At 37.3% G+C, this 21275-nt stretch overlaps 1 protein-coding gene across 11 annotated transcripts in view; it reads left to right on the top strand.

Moving 5' to 3' along the window:
- Lpp (LIM domain containing preferred translocation partner in lipoma) overlaps positions 1–21275 on the top strand; it is a 612241-nt gene that overhangs the window by 310406 nt on the left and 280560 nt on the right. For all 11 annotated transcript variants that reach the window (XM_010624126.3, XM_010624129.2, XM_010624124.2 and 8 more), the window contains one exon: positions 4905–5027. In XM_010624126.3, the coding sequence (XP_010622428.1) occupies positions 4905–5027 (123 nt within the window). The remainder of the gene's footprint in view (positions 1–4904; positions 5028–21275) is intronic.

Here is a 21275-nt window from a genome sequence, read left to right as displayed (position 1 = left end):
TGGTCATTGCTGAGTGACAGCCCTGTGCTTGTATGACCTGGTAGCACCTGTCCTCGTTTATTTATTTGTGTGTGTGCTACCATTCTACCTCCTGGTGCAGGGAGGACAGAGTTGACGAACTTTGTAACAAATCTAAACCAATGAAGAGCCATACCCTGAAAACAAGAATAGTAATCGTTATCATCATTGTCATCTTCATCATGGTAATAATAGTAAATATCCACTTTTTTCTTCCCTCGAGTGGAAAGATCTTAGGACTGTTTCACAGGACTCCCCAGAGGGAGACTTGGTTGCACACACTGGTGACCATCTCCATGAAACCCTTTGGGATTGGCTTTCTCTTCTTTGCATAACCTACTCTATTTAATCTGTCCTGTCCCCTTGGTACTAATTCTTGGAATCGATTGGTATACTAGATGACCTATATGCCAGCATTTTTTTTTTTTTTTTTTTTTGCAGAATCTAGACATAGACAGTGGAATCTTTCTAGTTAGGACTGCAGAGTGTGGTAATTGCTCTTGTAACAATGAACATTTTATTAGAGTTTCTGTGATACAGTGGAGCCTTGACTTAGGAGGCTCCAGAGGTCTGATTGTAACTAAGTCAATACAACTGAGATCTGGATGTTTGTCTGGATGTATGCTATATATAACAAGAGGCAGATGAATCTTCCATCAACCTAATTAACCAAGTTGTTTGTGTATCAGGCCAGTCATAACTTGAGAGTCCACTGTATCTGGAAAAAAAACATTGAGCAAAGTAGCCAGGCACTCTTGTTATTTGTCCTGTGGCAAGGGATTAATAATCAGGTGACTGGCAGAACTATAGTACTGGAGAAGACATATTAGCCAATCTGTAGAATTATATTATCTCCTTATAGGACTGGTTTCTAGCATCAAATATAAAGAATATAAAGTACTAAGAATGATAGATTCTCCATAAATCTAAAGATACTAAGGGAATAGAGAAGAGTCCCAAGAGAAGAGTTGGTGTGGGATCTTGTGCAGGACTTCACTTATTTGAACCAAAATGTAAAATAGATAATTGAGAGTGAGAAAGAGCCCCATTGTTATTCACACTGGGGAATAAAATGTAGAAGAAAGCTATTACCATAAGGTAAAGCGGCATGGGGGTGTTTTTTCATGCAAAATCCCACAGCATTAGTCTGAAACTTGTTAATAAATTGCATCAACTTAATCTGAGAAACTGAAAATGAGAAACAATCTCAGTATAAAAGAGAGAATAAGGGTTTAGAAGCCAGCTGAAGTCCTACAAGCATGGGCTGGTTGCACTCCATAATTATGTGTTTCATTGTGTAGCTGAGGGTAATTTAGTGACTTTTGAGACTCTGTGGTTAGATATGGACATAGGCAGTTGATGTACTTTCTGCTGTAGTAAAGCACAGATGTTGAAGACCTCATTATATCCTCTTTTTTCCAGATACCCCAAGGAAATACTTAATGAACGGTGCTGCCCTAAGAAGAATAATTAACAATAGCTATATTATTCCTATAAATTTATAGTTACTCATTGCCATAATTAATGCTATTTATGAAAATCACCATAATTATAGCACTGTACAATTTACAAAGTATTTTCCCATCCATTTTCTTATCTAAATCTTGTAGCACCTCTCTGGGTTAGGTAGGGCAAGTGGGGTTCTCTTCATTTTATAGATGAATAAACTATGGCCCAGGGAAGAATTTCACAAGATTCTAATTCACTCTTGTGCTGCCTATGAGTTTGTATAAAAACACTTATAAAATTCATGTTTATGATATCGCTGTCCCTGTAGTGGCAAGACCCACTGTCCAGAATATTTATATGCAGTTTATATGGTACAACGATCTTTCTTTTTAATAATTCTTCCATATTACATGTTTTTGTTTGTTCTGGATTTTTGCCTATATTTTTCTTTTCTTTTTTTTTTTTTCTTTTGGAGGCAGTGGGAATCAAACCTAGGGCCTCACCTAACATGCTGGGCAAATATTTTGCCACTGGGTTTCATTCCAACCAATTGTTATATGCAGTTTATATGGTACAACGATCTTTCTTTTTAATAATTCTTCCATATTACATGTTTTTGTTTGTTCTGGATTTTTGCCTATATTTTTCTTTTCTTTTTTTTTTTTTCTTTTGGAGGCAGTGGGAATCAAACCTAGGGCCTCACCTAACATGCTGGGCAAATATTTTGCCACTGGGTTTCATTCCAACCAATTGTGTTCTCGTTCTCTCTCTCTCTCTCTCTCTCTCAATCTCTCTCTCTCTCTCTCTCCCCCCCTCAAACCTAGGGCCTCACCTAACATGCTGGGCAAATATTTTGCCACTGGGTTTCATTCCAACCAATTGTGTTCTCGTTCTCTCTCTCTCTCTCTCTCTCTCAATCTCTCTCTCTCTCTCTCTCTCTCCCCCTACTATCTTTCCTTCTCCTCCTTTTCTCCTTCCCTCCCTTTCCCTGTCACCTTCTCTGTGATACTGATGATTGGTGCCTCATGCCTCATAGATGTTAGACAGCCACTGGGTAAGATACATCCAGCCACTGAGCTACACCAGCCCCTTTCATAGTTATTCATTTCCTTTGAGGCAAAAATGCAATGTCCTATGATAGAAACATTAGTACCTTGAAAAAAAAGCTATTTCTCCCCATTGGCCTTAAAAGTTTAGAAAAATAAGAAACTTCCCGAGTCTGAGAAAAATACATCCAATCCATTGTACCATTACTTTTCTACTTTGACTGGAGCAAAGAATGTGAGGAAAAACTCGCAATTTCATAAGCCTGTCCTTCAAATCTAGGCCACCTAGCCTGATACACACACACACACACACACACACACACACACACACACGCATGCACACCCATGTACACATGGACTGAGCCTTTTTTGTCACATGCTGGAGAATCCATGGCTTCCTCTTGTACCTATAGTTGCTTTTACCCAAAAGGCATTAATGAGAAAGTGATTACTAGCTGAACCTATGACAGAATTGTTGTTAATTGATTTATTAACTCAAAAATAATTATTGGACCTTTACATGAATCCTTAGTAGGATGTAGAGAAGCACTAAAGAATAAAGCACAGTCTTTGCTCTCATAAAATTTACATTATCCTAGCGGAAAAGCTGACCAGAAACAGAGAAATGCACATAAAATTTAGTTTTTTGATAGTGGTATTGATAGTTACCATTAGAAAAGTAAATTAAGATAGGGTAAAATGACAGTGACAGAAGAATTATAATCAGAATGAGAAAATCATGAGTGGGATGTTCTGGATAAAGTGATCAAAGATCCCCAAGTGGAAAGACAGCTCTCAAACAAGTATTCCAAATGGCTAAAGAGGAAAATGGCAATCTAGGTTTGGCTTGACGGGCTGGGCCACAGCTTCATAGATGCCTGATTCTATCAGGGTGTCTGGAATGAATGAGGTCAAGGAGAGATGAAGTCATGTTGGCTGAATTCACCAGAGGTTGGCCAGTGCAGCACGTCCCATTAAGGGCCTTTAATATGCAGACTTAGGAGAAAGGAAATAAAGGATTGGATTTAATATTAGAAAATGAAAAATAATGGAAACAAAGTTTTTGTAGTAAGGGAGGGAGAGAGGGAAGGGTTGAAGGGAGGGCAGGGGAATGGAGAAAAAGTAAGAACCAAGACTGATTATGTAACAGTAGAAATTTCCAACAGTGAGTGTTATTGTATTGCATGTATTAAATTTACCAATGAAATCAGTGAATTAAAAAAATTGAACTCAGAGAAAGTGTCTTAGTGAGCAAGGTCTTATGTAGAAAGCAATGAGGGGTCTTAAGATGATGTCTGATGTTGTATATACACTAAAAGGACAGATTAACTCAAGTGTTGTAAGATTTAGTGTTAGTCCATCGGGGAAGCCTATTTTTGTTGTTACTAAATATATCCTAGTTTCTGGCTAGTGCCTTTTCTAAGCTCTTGAAGATACTAGGCATTCTCCTGATATTTGTCCTTCTCTGTCAAACTCAATAAAGCAAATAAGATTACAGTAAATACCCATTATTTCACTCCAGTTTGGGCTTGCTTAAAATACACTTCGGTTTCTTGATGGAATCTTTAGAGACTTTTGTATCCTACATAGATGATTGTTACGCATTGTCAGCTTAAGAGATTATTTCTGCTCCATCCTGTTTCTGATTCTGGAGCCACCTCACTTTATATCTCCTCCCCTCAGACTTTAGGAAAATTGTTTGGCTGTTTTCCCCAAACCCCACATTGTTCTTGGAAATGCACTGTGTATCATTGCCCTCTGGTCTCCCATCACTGACTCTGAGTGCAGGTGTCGTGGGCATTGATATGAGCCCCATAGACCCTTTCATCAGCCATATTCATGGAGTGTGCCTTCTCTGTGTCTCTGTGGCCTGAGCTCTGAGGTTCTTTCTACTCCATTCTTTGGGTTTGTTGCTTGTGTTTTGCTATCTTCCTCTTGCACATACTGATAATCGTTGCTGATTTTTCTTTGCGGGCAATGCATCATCCTTCCTTGTGTACTGCTGCTCAGGAGGCATCACCATCCTTTGCAGTGGCTTCTGTATGCAAAGTTCCTACTACATCTCTCCAGTTGGCTTTGCCCCTTGAGTGCAGGGATGGAAACGTTTATTTTCTTTTACTTGTATCCTCTTCAAAAAAGTATCCGACTATGTGTATAGCCTTAGAATGAGCACCTCATATGTTTCAGTTTTCTCATTTTTCACAGAGATAATTCTACCTCAGACTACCCAATGAGATTTAATAAAAGCTTTTGTTAAAAAAAAAGAATATGGAGAAGAAAGGTGTAATTTAACTTTTAAGTGCAACTTAAGTATAATTTAAGAAGTTTGAACTTGTAATTGTTTCAATGAAATTGTATTTATTTTTAATGCATGTGGATTGTTTTTGGCAGGGAAATCCTGGAGGGAAGACGCTTGAGGAGAGACGCTCTAGCCTGGATGCTGAGATTGACTCGTTGACCAGTATCTTAGCTGACCTTGAGTCTACTTCTCCCTACAAGCCTCGCGCTCCACAGGTGAGTGCAGTCTGCAGTGGTTCTCCCTGTGACCAGCTTAGTACGCTGTATTCTCCACCCTTATTTGATGTTCTCAGAGCCAGTGGTCTGTCTAAGTTATCTTTTTGTGCAGAATTGACACATGTTGGTTATCTGGCGTAAACTTCTGAAATTAATTTTATTAAAAATTTGCCTTTAAAAGAATAATGTCATACAAAAATCTTACTCAAATTAAATCTCTTCTTATTCCATTGCCCTACTCTTTTTCTAGCTTTGTCTGTTTGGATATTTTTCTATATATTGTTAGACTATTCACAAATATGACTTAAAGTAACTAAAGCTAAAGAAAATAACCTAGGGTAAGGTGGAGGATTCTAAGGTGAAGATCTTTTGTAAAGAGTATTTCTTGTGTTGGATATTGACATGGTTCCCATTTTTTTGTTGTTGTTGTGAGTAATGCTACAAGGGACACATTCATGTTTATTTTCTTTGGAGCTATTCTCTACCCTCAGACTATTACCAGTGGGATTCTGACATTAAGGAGAATGACTACTTTCTTTACTTTTCTTTCTGAAGGTCTGGATAGTTTATACTGGCATCAGCAGTTTGAATATATCAGTTTCTCCTCAAATTCATTAGAATTATGTGACAGCAATTATTCTGTGTTTTTAAGTGTAAATGGTGCCTTGTTAACAGCTTTTCTTTGCCATTTTTTGCTTTGGAGCTTGCTTATTTTTCTGTATCTTAGTTTATTACCTGCATTTTGGAAGGTGATATTCTACTATTGGTGATCATTGCTGCTCTCAGGTCTTAAGTGGGCCATAGAAAATCTATTTCGGGGCTCCTATGTCCTCAGCAGACAGCCTTCAGAACTTCAGATACAAAAGAATTGGGCAGGTACCTTTGTCACTGTGTTGTTTGACTCCTGTGTGACAGTTGCTTGACTGAGTGGCAGTGCATACACTATTCTGGCTTTTGCTCCAATTCTTGAGTGGCAGCTGCTGTATTAATAATGGTTCCTTTCACAAATTAAAAAACAGTCCTGCCTTAGTGCTGCCTGTCATTTCAACACTTAACTGCACATAAGGTTGCAGTGCTTTCTTGTTACCTTTTCTCACCTAACGTGGGATTGGCAGCTGTGTCAGGGTGCAAGGCAAAACATACTAGACATGAGCTCTTCCTTCCCGTCTCTGCCCTTGACTCGCTCAGGCCTGTTAGTGGTAAAAATGTGCTTCACTCCTGTAAATCTGAACTGAACTGCTGGCGGGTAGCATGCGTGGTGAGGCCTCAGATAGGAACAGGAAAGTGGAAGGTCAAAAGGGAGACCCAGGAGACTCAACTATCATCTTTGAATAATCTAATATATGTTAGACTAATATCATATTAGTCATCCTATCTGTGACTGTGATCAGAGTACAAAGATGAAGGTGATGGAGTCTGAAAGTTCTGATCAGAGGGCTCCCATGCTTGGCCAGAGGTTGGATGGGACTTTCTTGTTAGAGAAGGAAGGAGAACAGCCTGAAACACAGTGTAGGATAGTCCAGGCTACATTTAGAGACCTGCAGTGCCTGGGTGTGGAGAGGGAGCTGGTGCAGGCTGCGAGTGAACTATAAGACTGGATGGTTTCCTGCTGAGAGCTTGCAGATAAGTTTTATGCCAGTTGAAGATTTCAGCCTGCTTTTTTCAGATAATTGAGAGTTTGCAAGTAGGGGAAGCTAAAATTCATTCTGAACAAGGAACATAGGAAGCAAGGCCAAATCTGGAATGAGACAAGGGAATGCATTCAGTTCTGAGAAACATTATCCAGTAAGCCATGATTACTTCCTTATTTAATGTTCAGCACATATCCAGTTCTACACAAGCAAATACCTCAGGTTAGCTAGGCCACTGACTGCCACTAGACTCAGCCATTTTATGCTGAAATGCTTCTGTGTGCTTCTGTTTTATGGTTTTAAGCAAGGCTTGTGTTTAATCTTATTTTCTTTCTTCTAATGTTGTATTACCTAATATGTGTGAAGATGATTATGCCGTGAGGTTTTCACTTAATATAGCCTTCATTCTTTAAGGCTGTGTCTACACATGCCTCTCATAAACTACTTCCATTTTAATGGGTTTATTCAGCATTTCTGTTATTTTTTGAGCAATCTCACTGGGCATACAATCTCACAATCACTGGTATTTGGACAGGAGTTTACTGATGGTGAAGCACTTTCATGTATATTCTCACTTAAGCGAGGTATATTTCTCATCTTTCAGATATGGATGGTGCACATATTTCTTTCCTTATGGATGGGAAACTAAGACTTAACAGATGTGTGGACTTGTCTTTGACCATATAACTACTGCATGAGCACAAGTGACCCTTGAATCTAACCCTGTGCTTGACTTCAATTTCTAAAATCAGATTAAGAGTGTCAGGTTCTGTCTTTTTAAAAAAATTTTTATCGTTGACAAAAGGTATGAAATCAGTCATATGAGTAATAGTGTCCCTTGAATATCATTTTTTTTGCCTATAAGAAAGAAAATGTTTAGGAGATTTAGAGATAATTATGATAACCCTTAAATAGAATAAGTTCATAATTAGTATAAAATGTACTTTCAACGTGCATGTTCCACTCAGAAATTAAAGGATGATCCATTCAATTCTTGTCAATTATTCTAATTTAGGAAAGCTACAGTTAATTAGGAGATAGAGCTCATCCTACTGAATTATTTCACTGTGGTGCAGCTGAATTAGATGTGTTAGTATTTATTGGTTAACATAATTATATGCCATAAGAATAATAATCACACACTTAAAATATTAAAAAATACGTGCCAAGAGAAGATGATGTCTACAGTAGATGGTGTTGTGTTGTAATTAAAATGTACTTGAAAAGTCCTACAAATGTAGACTATTAACTTCCAACTTTGATGTCTCTGTTGTTGAACCAAGGCAAATTTCAAACTCTAACCCCATGATTCTGCTGACCCCCTAAAGTAGGCCAGTGAATGTAGGGTTTCCCATTAGTGAAGACTGTGTTGTGTGTTTTCCAAGCTCTGTCTCTGAATCACCTTTTTAAGACTACTTTGACTCAGAGATCTGGGGAAATGATGTACATGTGGATTTTTGCACAACAAGATGTCTCCGAGAGTTCCATTCGTGTACCAACTCTTAAAAATGTGTGATCTCCTGGAAGTAGCCTTTCTGAAGCTTTTTCCTCTTCTTCTATAGAAATATTTCCCACTTCCAGATTCTCCAGCTTTAGTTGTGTTCACTTATTTATCCATATGTGTATTTGGTCAGTGTATCCAAATTCTACATCTTTACATTCCATTAATTCACTGAATATGTATTGATATGCCAGTGTGAATTTATTGGGGCTATGAAGGTTGGTGTCAACATGATCTTGGTCTATAGCAATTCCTAATTGTGTGGAAGAGATAAGCTCACAAATAATCCAGAGTGATATGAGTTTGGGCCTCAATGTGCTACTTACATTACCTCATATTAAAGTGGTTAATATATTTAAAAAAACAAATATCAACATTGTGCCCTTTATCTTTCAGGGCCAGGGAAGACTATATAGGACAGGCAGCATTTGAATTCACATAGATTATGAGAATGACACTGGATTCATGGTGCCAGAATATCAGGAATAGGAAAGTATACAGATATTAAAAATGAATACTTTGTTTGAAGAATAAGTCATTCTAAAAGCATTACAGAGTAAGTAAAGTGGAAAGTGGAAGGAGAGGGTAAAAGTCAAATATTCTTATTATATAGTAGCTCTTGCTGTTCCCAAGAGTTCTCAATAAAGGGGAGAGATTCGGGGGGGTAGAGATAGTGTTTCTGCCTGTAGTAGATTTAGTGGTAATGACTTTAGCAAAGTTTTCATGAGATGTGTAAATATATGTTCATGACACTACACAGAATTATGTAATTAACTATTTAAGTGGAGTTTAACTTCTAAGAATTTAAAAATATGTACATCAGTGAATAGTTTTAGAGCAACAAGCGTGAGATGTTCACAGGTGGAGGCGAGATGAATTGCAGACCTAAGATGATTGTAGGGTTTCAGAGCTTGAATGAACCTCCCAGGGTTGTGTGGTCAGATTCTTACTTGACAGGTGGGAAGATTTTGTCCAGAGAAGGGAAGACCATTATTCAAGCAGGCTGAGTTGTAGCAAGGTGAATGGTACTTTTTCACCCCTTGAGTCATTACATAGTGGATCTCTGGAATATCAAAGGCAAGCAAGTTTGGTTCCACATAACATTACAATTAGTTTATTTCAAAATGTCTCTCTTATAGCACTTTCTTTAAAATATGTCTTGGAAAGGAAACAAAGGATTAGATATATCAAAAACATACCTGAACAGTAAACACAAAATTGATGACAGCATGAAGTCCCCAAATTGGTGTCTATCTAATCCCCACCCACTGGACATCATTTGTTATACAAGTACAGCTTATACACTTCAGAGGGTCTACACAGAGTATTAGACTGAAATTCTTTAGTCTTGGACGACAAGGGAGCAGTTGTAACAGAGCTAGTGCTAGAGTGCTGATCTTTTAATTCTTGGCACGAGATTGTGTTTTCTTCCCCACAGTGAGTTTGGTAGCATTGGAACTAGTAATTCAATGATTTAGAATAATTTTCAGTTATACCAATGATTTACATATCTGGGTATTTGTAATTGTTTGATCAAGTTGTTTTTGACAATCTGATGGGACTTTCTTTAGATTAATGTGATACTGTGAAATAATGTTGATAGATACACACACACATATATACATATACACCCGCACTATATCTATCTATCTATCTATCTATCTATCTATCTATCTATCTATCTATCTATCTATATATATTATATATGTAGTATATACACAGTACATACACATATGTATGTTTCTGTTTCTAGTTCCTGCCTGATGCCATATCTTTTAAGCTAAGCAATAAGGGTGTCAGGACAGGGGAGCATATTTTATTTTATCTGACTGTTACTTTGTTTCACTTTGGTTGCTGACCCAGAGTTCCTGGTTCCTTTAGATATGCTGGATAATAGATATCTTTGGTCATACTGAGGTGATTCGTGGTGAGCTCCTGTGTAGGGGCTGGTCACCAAAAGAACTAAGGCATGATTAGAGTCCTTGAATATTCAGCTCCACTCATTATAATCTGGGGAGGGAGAGTAACTGGAAATTCAGTTATTAATACATTTTGCCAGGGCTGGCAATTTAGCACAATGGTGGTGGTGCCTGTCTGGCAAGCACAGGGTTATGAGTTCAATTCCTGATACACACACACAACACACACACACACACACACAATAGATTTTGCCTGTGTGATAACGATACCATTAAAAATCTCTAGAGGTAGAGTTCTGAGAGCTTGCCAGCAAAATATATCCATATGCTAGGAGGGTGGCATTTCTCAACTCCAGAAGGACTTGGGAACCTTCCAGACCTACCTCTGAGCACCTCTTCTGTTCATCTGTATCCTTCATCATAGCATTTTTAATACATTAGTAAGTATAAGGAAATGTTTCCTGAGTTTGGTGAGCCATTCTAGCAAATCATCAAACCTGGCAGTTTGCCTGGTATCTTCAGTTTATGGCCAAATCAAACAAAATATGAGCAACCTGGTGGCTTGATACTTGCCATAGATTTCTGAAGTAGGAGCAGTTTGTGAGATTGAGCCCTTAACCCCTGGAGTCCACACAAACTAAGGGTACATAGTATCATAATTGAGTTGAGTTGTAGGACACTCACCTGGTGACAGACTTGTCTTGATATATAAAAAAGTTTTGGTGTCATAATCGAAGGCTTCTATAAGTTGTATAGAGAACTACAAAAAATAGGTAGAAAAGTTAGACAGATTTTTGAGATTTTTTAGGATAGGGTAGGACACCTTTTGATAGCTTTGTCTCTAAGTTCACCAACTGGAGAAGAGAACTTCATTCCTTGAGGCAGCCTCTAAACCCTCTTGACTTAAACTTGGCCATACTAACAGTTTGAGATTCTTTCTCATTACTGTGTTTCTAAAATGGGCATGGCAACCACAATACTCCTCTTTTGCAGGGATACAACGTTGGTTTGGTTCTATGGGAAGTTCATTTTAGCTCATAGCAACAGTCCATGCAATCCTTCTTATTTCATTTTGGGATTATTAGCATGTATCTGGAGTTAGTTTTAAAGATTGGGATCTTTGAAGGTTTGAGCTGATCCTTTCTGAATTCTGTTTGTTTTGTAAATGACCACTTTAGCCTCATCATTTAAAACATGTTAAAATTATTATAAATTCTTAGTTGATTTGAAAGTGAGTTTAAATGCTATGTAGTCGTGTGGCTACATCTCTCATTGCAGTCAGGAGGTTCCCACACTAGGCTTCTTTCCCAGAGCAGTATTCTAAGTTAGCCTGAAATTACTTCAGGGCTGTATGTGTTATATTGGAGGCTTTTTTATTAGGGATTCATGGGCCAGAGAGATTCATGGTTGGGCTGTAATCTGGGTGGAGCCTTGTGGTGCCATGAATCTTCTGTTCTGTGCTCCGTGTTCCAACTTGCAAAAGCCATGAGCAGCTGCAGGGGAGATTAATTAGTAATTAAATTTTTAATATTTCATGTTATTCTGTGCAACACAAAACATGGAGCCTTCTGGAATGAAAGCTGCACCATGCTGGTACTCTGTGAGGAGGCACTGTCCCTGCCGCCTGGGGACTTTGCTGATTCTCAGTTAGGCTCCTTGAGAGTTGAGGTCTAACTGGATGTTTCTCTGATGAATGAATAGATGTGGACGGTGTCATCTTCCTATTGCCGAATTTAGAAGCATACCGAGCTTTGTTGAGACTTGGATTCGTTTGTATCTCTTCATTGTCTGCTCATTTTAGCTTTCTTTAGGAGCTATGATAGAAGTTGAACTATTGTAGAAGCATCATGTGTACGATTTTAACTGAAATACAGTAAAATAAAATGTGCAAAATTCTATTTAAATACATGTGCCAACTTCCCAGGATGAATGCAATCATTATGTACTGCAAAGATATACTAATAAAAAAATTAAGAAATAAAAAATACCATTTTATAGGGAAAATGGATCTAATTCTTTTTAATGCCCACATTTATAGGATCTGCATTAATTTGAATTTGTCCCTACATGTCAGAGGACCTCAACAGTTAAAAAACAATGAGATGGGGGCGGAGGAGTGCTTGGCTGACTCAGTTGCGTGCCATAGGTTTGATGACAGGTGATTTATTTTCGGATTACATCTAATTGCATCTGAATAACATTTGTACCTCTTCTTTCTTTTTTTATAATGATGTTTGCTTTTATACCATATGTGACTAACAAAATCAGTTTTTAAGCTTTGCGTTGAGGGTCATGAAATATAATATTTTCAGAATGGAAATTCATTCCAACAGCTCTACCTTGCGTCCTTGCCCTACTGGTTACGTTTACACGGAATGCCCACTGCATGGGTTTGGCTGGGCAAGTGTGCTCTGAGTGTGCAGCAGCTCCCAGTGGTGGCAGGGGCAGAAGCCAAGCCAGCAGCTGACAAAGAGCACCACAGAGTCTTCATTCTGCTGAAGCCTGGGAGGTGCAGTGCCTTCCATGGTGCCTCTGCCAGGGTCCCAGTGGTAGCCTTTTGCTGTGATTTGTTTGCTAGACCTTGATGAGTTTTTGGCTCCAACATGATTGCATTGCATTACACTGAGTCACTCAGTCCAAGCACTGGTTTAGAAAGAAATGCTCAAAGCTGCCTCTTGAGTGTTTCTATTTTACAGCAGCATCTTAGTAGAAATAATTAGCTCCATGTCCATGCAGAAACACACATCACATTTGCAAAATTAAGAAGTGTTCTTGTCAGGACTAGTTTCCGTACTCCTTTATTCCTCTCCCACTGTTTAAATATCTATTTTAGTAGTGCCCTGTTTCTAAAACGCCGTATTTGTTTTCTTTTAATTTTTTTAAATTTAAGAAGCAAATAAGCCTCAAAATAAAACTACAGCTATGTTTTTTAATCTAGATCATTAAAATCAACCATAGAAAATGCATAGCAGTATTGTGTTTTGAGAGAAAAAGTTGTAAGTCTGGTAAGCGATAGTCATGGTTGTCTCCATTTTGATGCCCCTTTTATATGCTTTGTAGCTGAACTGAAATGTGATATTAATAATGATGGTCTCTCTAGACAGGAGCTTGGAGATGTTTAATACACAGTCCTACATAACACCATTGGGCAAAGAGAGCAACTGCTTAGCCCTCCAAGCAACGTGTCACATTGGGGTTAAACTGCTAAAGGGATTTATGTGGAAAATTACCAGGAAAATCAAGCATTGTCTTTCAATAGATGTGTTAATTACAAATGCGAACCTTGCTGTTAAACTTGGATTATAATGACATAAAAGTTACAAGTTGGGCAGGTGCTGCTCTTGATGCAGCAGATACAACATTCATCCATAAACGCAGGCATGATCACTTATGCACTGTGGGAATTTATCTCTTTGCTCTGACAGTGGATCTGATCCCCCAGTATATACCTCAGCCTCATTGTCACCTTGAAGTTTAGTACCCCTGAAGGATATTGTGTCCATTTGGTTGTGTTTCCTTTTACTGCATCTCAGATTAGTGGAGTGTAAAGTAACATTCTAGACATCTTACTCATAGTTTACCCCTTACTGAGACAGTGTGAATTACACAATCCCTTAAGTTTGAACAAGAACTTTGAAATCCTGGGGAAAGATCACTTATTTCCTGGCTTTTACGAGACACACACATTTATGTTTGCTGAATACTGAAATTAATATATTCATCAAACTTAGACTTCAGCTTAGAAATATGCCTGAAGTCCTGTCTTGAATTGACATGGAGTTTAGAATGTATGACAAAGTTACATCTGCTTTCTGATTTTCCTATAATGAACACATATTTACACTAATAAAGAAGAACAGCTGAGGTGAATGGTTTTATTTAGGGGCAACCTAATTGTAGTGACTAGCTAATCTCAAATCTCTAGCTTCATCCCTTCACTGCCTTTTATCCCTGGCAGGCAGTGCACTTTGAGGAGAAGGTGGTGTTGTCATTATATGCATTTTCTCACACTTGGGAGGACAGAAGAAATAAACCTCAAGCCTTTCTTCACTCTTTGCATAGGATCATTACTATATTCTCAACAATGATCAATGTAAATTTCTTGAATTCAGCGGTAGCCAGTTAACTAGCTGACACACTGATGTAGGCTTCTTTTGTCAGAAAAAAATGAAATAAAGCACTGCAGAATCATTATATCCTTTTCTTGATTTGACTTTTCTTGATTTGACTTCTGCCTGGTGAGGAAGTTTCTAAGGTTTATTTTCTCCCTCATTTACTGATTTTTTGATACCTCTGGACCTAGTACTTGAAATGTTATAAGTATATGCCAGTTATAAATGCTTTCAAAAATAATTAATTGCCTCAATCTAAGTCATGATTTTAAAATGGAAATAACATGCCTGTGAACATCTTTAAAATTAAGTAAACTTTGTATATTTGTAAAAGAAAATATTGAATTCTGAATGAGGATGCTTTATATTTATTGACAGTAAACAGTGGAGTCCATGAAGTAACATAATCTGCAAATATAGATAAAATATAAGATTTAAATTGGTTTAACAGATAGAAAAAATTGTTCCTTTGAAGAAATGTGGTGTTTCATAAAGCGTGTACCTATAACCTGAGTCATTTGTTAAGTATCTCAAACACTTTCTAATTCCGTATTAATGTTCTACCACTTACAAGAAAATACTGAGAATGTTTCTTCTTCCATGCTTCTGGGTACTAAGTTTCTTAGGAATGAGGAATCATCATCTCTGCTTTTCCACCTCCCAGCCAACACAAGGAGGTTTCCTTTCCCAAATAATCCGCTTACGTTAACTTGATTCTTTAAAAGCATTCAAAGCCAAAAAGTAATTTCTGCAAACAGCACCCTGCATGACTTAATTATTGTCAGTATTATTAGTTTTAGAACTTCTTTTCTAACCAGGTAGAGTATAGCTAAAATCATGTTTAACTGAAATCATGTTTATGGGGAAGCCTAATTCACAGTCACTTGTGTGTGAGAACTCACATCCAGCAGCGGGTGGGGAAAGATGAACACTCAGGTTGGTCAGTTGTAGCTGTGCTAACAGTTTCCTAGAGTTTTCTCTGAAGAATAGAACATGGGTAGAAATGTTTCTTTCTTGCCCATCAACTTTCTACCATAGTCATATCCAATGGGCAAAAGGGACAGAAACGAGAGAATGTATGACTGAATATGTGAAAAAAAAAAGCAACTGAATATATTTTGAAAAATTTAACTTGTGAAGCAGAGCTTGTTGAGAGGCGAGATAGGCAAGATAAGATTCAAGAAAGTGGCCACTGTGTGCATGTGTGTTCAGGAGTTGTTTGGATTATTTTCATTGATTGCCTTATTCCCTTATTTATTCTTTTATTTATTGACTACAACTACAACATGAAGTCTTTGTTGAGTTGTTGAAATATGTTAAAGAAACTACATGGAAAGACATCCTGTGTTCATTTCTTAAAAAAAAATATTATGCTAAGTGGAATATACCATGGCTGGGTCCAAGATTTGAAGCAGTCGCTATCAGAATCCCAGCTGGGTTCTTTGTAGTAATTAGCAAGCTGGTCCTATAATTCAGACATTCAAAGACGTAGAATTGCCAAAACAATCTAGAAAAAAAGATGAGGAAATACGGAAGAGTCACACTGCCCATTTCAAAACGTTTTACAAAGGGATAAGAATCAAGCAATGTGGTACTGATAGAAAAGGCCTTATATTTTATTACTCTTTTTATATAAATAGGCAAATCCCTAGGCACAGTATGACCATTGTTTACCAGTGGCTGAGAAGCATAGAGAATGGACTGACTACAAATGGACACCAGATTTCTTTTGGAAATGTTGAAAATCTTCTGGAATCAGATGGTGATATTGGTTACACAATTCCTTGAATATACTAAGAAACACTAAAATGTGTATTTTTAAGGAATGGTTTTTTATGGTATGTGAACTATATCACACTTTAAAACTTAAAAATAAATAAAAAGGCTTTGTGTTGCACAACTTGTCTGAAATACACAGATGATCTTGTGAATGATCCCCAGCCCAAAGCTTATAGAATATTAGGGAGAAATATAAACCAATAAATACAGTACTGAATTTTGATCCTAAGAAAGTAGCACATATAGGATGCTTTCTTGGACCGTAAGATGAAGAAATCTGCCTGGATGGTGATGGGCGTTGTTGGTCTTTTTTGTTTAGGAGGAATTATCTGCAAGAAGAGTTTGACTTCTATGTAGTATAAAAGAGTAGAACCAAGACCAATATTTAGAAACAGAGAAAGGCATTTACCAATATAAAGTCAATATTTTTGTAACCGTAATGACAGTTGGAGTTCAGTGTAAATCACCTTACAATATGAGTAGCTCTCTTTTAATCAGAACATTTAAAATAACTTCCTGGCATTTATTAAGTGAGGCATTTAAACTCTATAAACTTCAGTGCTCTGAGTTACACATCTCAAAGTTGATCGGAGGAAAAGATGGAGTACTAGATCTGTGGTGACTGAGTGAATGCCATCTTTTGCCCAAAAACACTACTATTACTGTCCTTCTCACTATCATGACCATCATCAAATGAATTTTGCCAACAATACTAGGAAAGGAATTCAAGTAACAGAGGGAAGAAAATAATGCAAATAATGTTAGAGTTTTTCATTGTTTGATTCTAAAATTGTAAGAGTTCTCATTCTTGGACTTTTCTGTGCCCTGTTATAAAACTTGGAAGACATTGACTCTGCTCCTGACCCAAATTTGACTGTTTCTTTGTCTACAACAGATTACTCTGCCCAAATCATGGTGTTGCAATTTTCCATACCTTGTGTAGGTTTCTCATTTGTTAGAATTGCTACTGATAAGAATTTCCAGTGACTTTGGGACATAGCCCTTATGAGTATCAGTAAAACTCTGATAAGAGTTGCTGAGGAAACAATGAAGGGCCAAGTTGAAGGACACTTTGCTTATTCAGACTTTCAAAGAACATGCTACACCTTCAATACTTACAAGAGGGAAAAAGTGATTAGATATCTAGAAACAATTCTTTGAAATGACTAAAGAGGTCAGAACTTTCATGGTTAGCCAGTATATCTAGTGGCTAGTTATATCCCTCCTTGTTTTTCTGCATTATAAATGGGATTTATGGAATCAGGTAATCTTTCATGGCTATAACTTTGAATTGGTGTGACTTTTGCCCTCTATCAAAGACAAGCTATAGTCACATCTTTTTTGGTTTTGTTATTTCACTCTAGAAGATGCTGTTTCAAGATTCTGTTAGAGTTAATGGCAGTTATTATATATAGCTGGAAGGTAATATCTGCAAACTGAAGGGTCAAGTTCATGTTTTTCAAGATTGTTTGAACCCAGATTCTTCATGCTCTAGTTGACTTGGAACTTATTTTATAAAGTTTAAAATTATTGAAGAGGCAGTGCATTGTAATAATTAAAATAATAGATTATAAGAGCAAACTACTTGGCATTCAAATATCAGCTATATCTCTTGATAGATTTCTCCTGAGATAAGTAATTTCAAGTATTTGTGCCTCAGCCTTTTCATCTTTGTAATGAATATATTTATAGCATGTATCTCTAAGATTGCAGTGGGGACATTAGTAATCTAAATAGTAGTTTATAATGAGTTACCATGTGTAAAGCACTTAAAACGGTGTTTGGCATATAGTTAGCACTATATGCATTAGCAGAACTTATTGGAAGTTGGATGCTTATTTTTAAATTGTCTGAGTTATTGCTTTTATTTTAAAAAATTGATTTATAAATTTGATGTGTGGTGTCCTAGCCAAGTTTCAAAACAGATTATCTCATTTAAATTGGGCATCCTTCTTACAATTTCCAAGGACAACAAGCTTCCCTTGGGCTTTGTTCAGTCTCTTTGGTTATGTCAGGGAGTTTTGATGCTTCGATTCAGAAGCCAGAGCTAGAGCTATAACCTGTCTCATCCACTCATCAGGCAGATACATGAATCATCACATATGTTTTTCTGGATTACAAGGTAATCCTGTTGATGAGTGGACCAAGTTCACTTAAAAACAAAAAGTGTGACTCATAGATCATGAACTTGTTACATTTTTACAAGTCTATCATTGCCCTATTAGTATAAATTGTTCCTATTACACGTCATCTTCCCAGAGCCTAAATCATGTATAACAATGATTAAAATTTCTATTTATCCAAAGGAACTTTTTATCCATGGACCACTGGGCTCTGCCCTGTTTCAAATCCAGTCTCCCAGAAGTGGGTTCCGCAGTTTGTAATTTTAAAAGATTCCCACATGGCGCAGTTGTGTGGACCTCACTTTGAGAACCTGTCAGAAACTGCTTGTCAATCAAGCAACCCCTTCCTCCTTTTTCTCACTGCTACAGTTGCACATCCTGGATACTTGTTGGACTCAATATTAGACAGTAATTTTACCTCTTTATTTTCAAAAGGAGGACATTAATTTAAAGAAATTGTCTGTTCCTGATTATATGGAACATGGATAGAATCTAAAGGTGCCACAAAAAATAGGGCACGATATGTAACTGCAGTTTTTAAAACTGTAAATATATTTTCATTGTAATGAATTAACAATAAATGTAAATTATGGTATAGACCATCTTTTTGTTGTGGCAGCACTTCATATATCTCTTGCAATTCTGTAGAATGTTACCTATATTTCTGGATTAGCAGTTAGGTTTAGAAGGCTAGAATTTCACTTCCAGCTCTGCCTTGTTTGGAAGTGTGGATGTCAGTTATTTTCTCTCTCAGAGCCTCTTTTTCCTTGTTCATTGTATTAATATCTGCTTAACATACATGGTTATGTAAGAAATGAGTGACGTACTGTGTATTAAAGAGCTCTGCAAAGTATGAAGTTCTATACAAATATTATTTTTCCTACTCATCTCAGTTATCAGATGCAGTACAATGTTAAACATAATGTCTTCTATGATAGGCGTATCTTTCTTCTCTTAGCTGGGTAAATATTGAATTTTATGTTTTCAGGAAGGAAAGAGTACATTATAAACTACTTGCATCTTGCACAGAATTCTTTCATTTCTTTCTTAAGTTGTTTTCTCTCCTCATCTGCTTTTTAAGGTAAACAATTAGAAGCTCATCATTTAGCTTCTTCTGCATATAAACACTTTCATATATGTGAGAGGTAGTTGCACACAGGCACATATGCTTTAAGTTTTTACTTAAGATACAACATAAATCACATTCTTTAAGGATAAAATAAACAGTCTTTCAATGTAGTTTGGTGGTAGAATGCTTACCTCACCTGTGCAAGGTCCTGGATTCAATCCCCAATACTGAAAAAATAATTTGAATAATAAAGTTTTTGTTTTGCCTGAAATGCATTCCTTCCACTTTGGCATTTGGCATTGGAAAAATAAATGAACTGAGCCAAGAGCAGTGGATTCTTTTCCCAGCAGTAGAAGCAACAGGTTGCAAGTTAGTTCTCTCTATACTTCATTTCCCCACTGTTTCTTGTGCTAGTTTTTTCTCATTCCCTCTGCTCTCAGTGTCTCTCATCTTAGAGGTATGAGGCAGCTTCTAGACATTGTCTCCTGTCTTGTTGAAGAAGTCATTGGCCTGGCTCTGTTCTAGTAAGATGTTTTCCTTTTCATGCCTTCGGTCTGACTACTGTTTGCATTTCACCCTGACGCAGCCAAGGTTTTTCACAGCTGTCCTAGACGATGTGTCTGGTCTTCACTGGGCTTGGGTTTGTCAGAGCTTCTATTTCTGTTAGTATGACTGCAGCTCGAAGAGGACTGTTTTATTGTTAATGCCCTGGCATAGAGAAGACGAGACATTATGGGGCCAAGAGTTGGAGAGGCTTTCATTGTTCTTATGAGCTTCTCCCTCCAGTGATCCTCAAGATATCCCTTATTAATGCTTACAGAGAAATATTAGTTCTTTTCACAGTACAGAAAATGGCTTACCAACTGAGCAGTTTAAAAACAGATTTATTTTTTTATTTCGTTGTGAGTCAGGAACATGGGGATGGCTTAGATGCATTGTCAGCATCATGGTCTCTCACAAATGCTTCCAGGAAATGGCCCGGAGTTGCCGCTTTCATCTAGACTCTTGAGTGGAGAGGGGTCTGCTTCTATGTGCAGGGGGATTGCTTGCAGGTTTTGCTTTCTCAGAGGCTGTCAGAAAAGTAGCCTTAGTTGCTCCCTGGCTGTTGGCCAGTGACTGTTCTCCGTTTCTTGGCATGTGGGACTTTTCAACATGGTCACTCTTTACTTTGAAACATGGGAGCTAAGGAAGCAATAAATATAATCTGCTCATAGGATGGAGTTCATAATCATTAGTAACCTAAACATTAATTCCATATCCTATCCCATTTATCACATTAGGTTGCTACAAAGAAAGTGACTGGGATAAGCCCATGCTCATGGACAGGACATTATGCAAAGGTGGGAATAGCATTAGGTGAGATTTTTAGGGGTGGGGAATCTTAGAAATCTGCCTAACACAGAAGAGGGTGGGGTTAGATTCACTGTTCACAGGGATTTGAAGCAAAATATGACTCTCCTTCTTAATTGGGTAGTTGTGTCAAGTTAAAGGATGGTGTATCAGTAAAAGAAAATGTGGAAAGGGTAAGAAGGACTGAAAGGTCCTAACCAATGTATTTAGAACTCGGGTCTTAGAATGTTAGAGCTGCATAGGGTCTTTTGATCTAATCATGTTATTTTCCTCAAAAAGTCCAAGACCTATAAAAGCATTTCTTAAGCCAGGGATTGTAGCCAGTCCAAGAATTAGAACAAAATGTTTAAGCTCTTCATTGGGTGCAGCTTGTCAGCGGATATAATGGACATGGCAGATTTTGAGTAGAAAGTATGGGACTTAAAATTTTCTATTTGCCTCTGAGTAGCTGTTAATACTAAAGGATATTTGAGCTATGGTTACCAGCCTATGATATCAAACTATTATATGTCATATCTGTGTTATTTCTGAGGAACAAATTAGCCCTTGCTTGTGAAATTGCTTTATCGATTACAAAGGGGTCTAGAAAATTTTTGCTTTTGTCTAAAATAATTTTGTAATTTGATGTTGGACAAGCAACCCTTTTCAAGGGTGGGTGCCAGTTTACATAAAGATAAGTTTAATTACAGTTTTGTCTGTATCTACATCTGTATTGGATATGTCCTGTTGCATGGTGAACTTCCCCAAAACTTACTGTTGTTTAG

Source organism: Fukomys damarensis, unplaced genomic scaffold (assembly GCF_012274545.1).
Source record: "Fukomys damarensis isolate Sample0158 unplaced genomic scaffold, DMR_v1.0_HiC HiC_scaffold_12, whole genome shotgun sequence".
Taxonomy (NCBI): Eukaryota; Metazoa; Chordata; class Mammalia; order Rodentia; family Bathyergidae; genus Fukomys; species Fukomys damarensis.
Note: the sequence above shows the minus strand (reverse complement) of the source record. Positions and strands in the feature narration are given on the sequence as shown.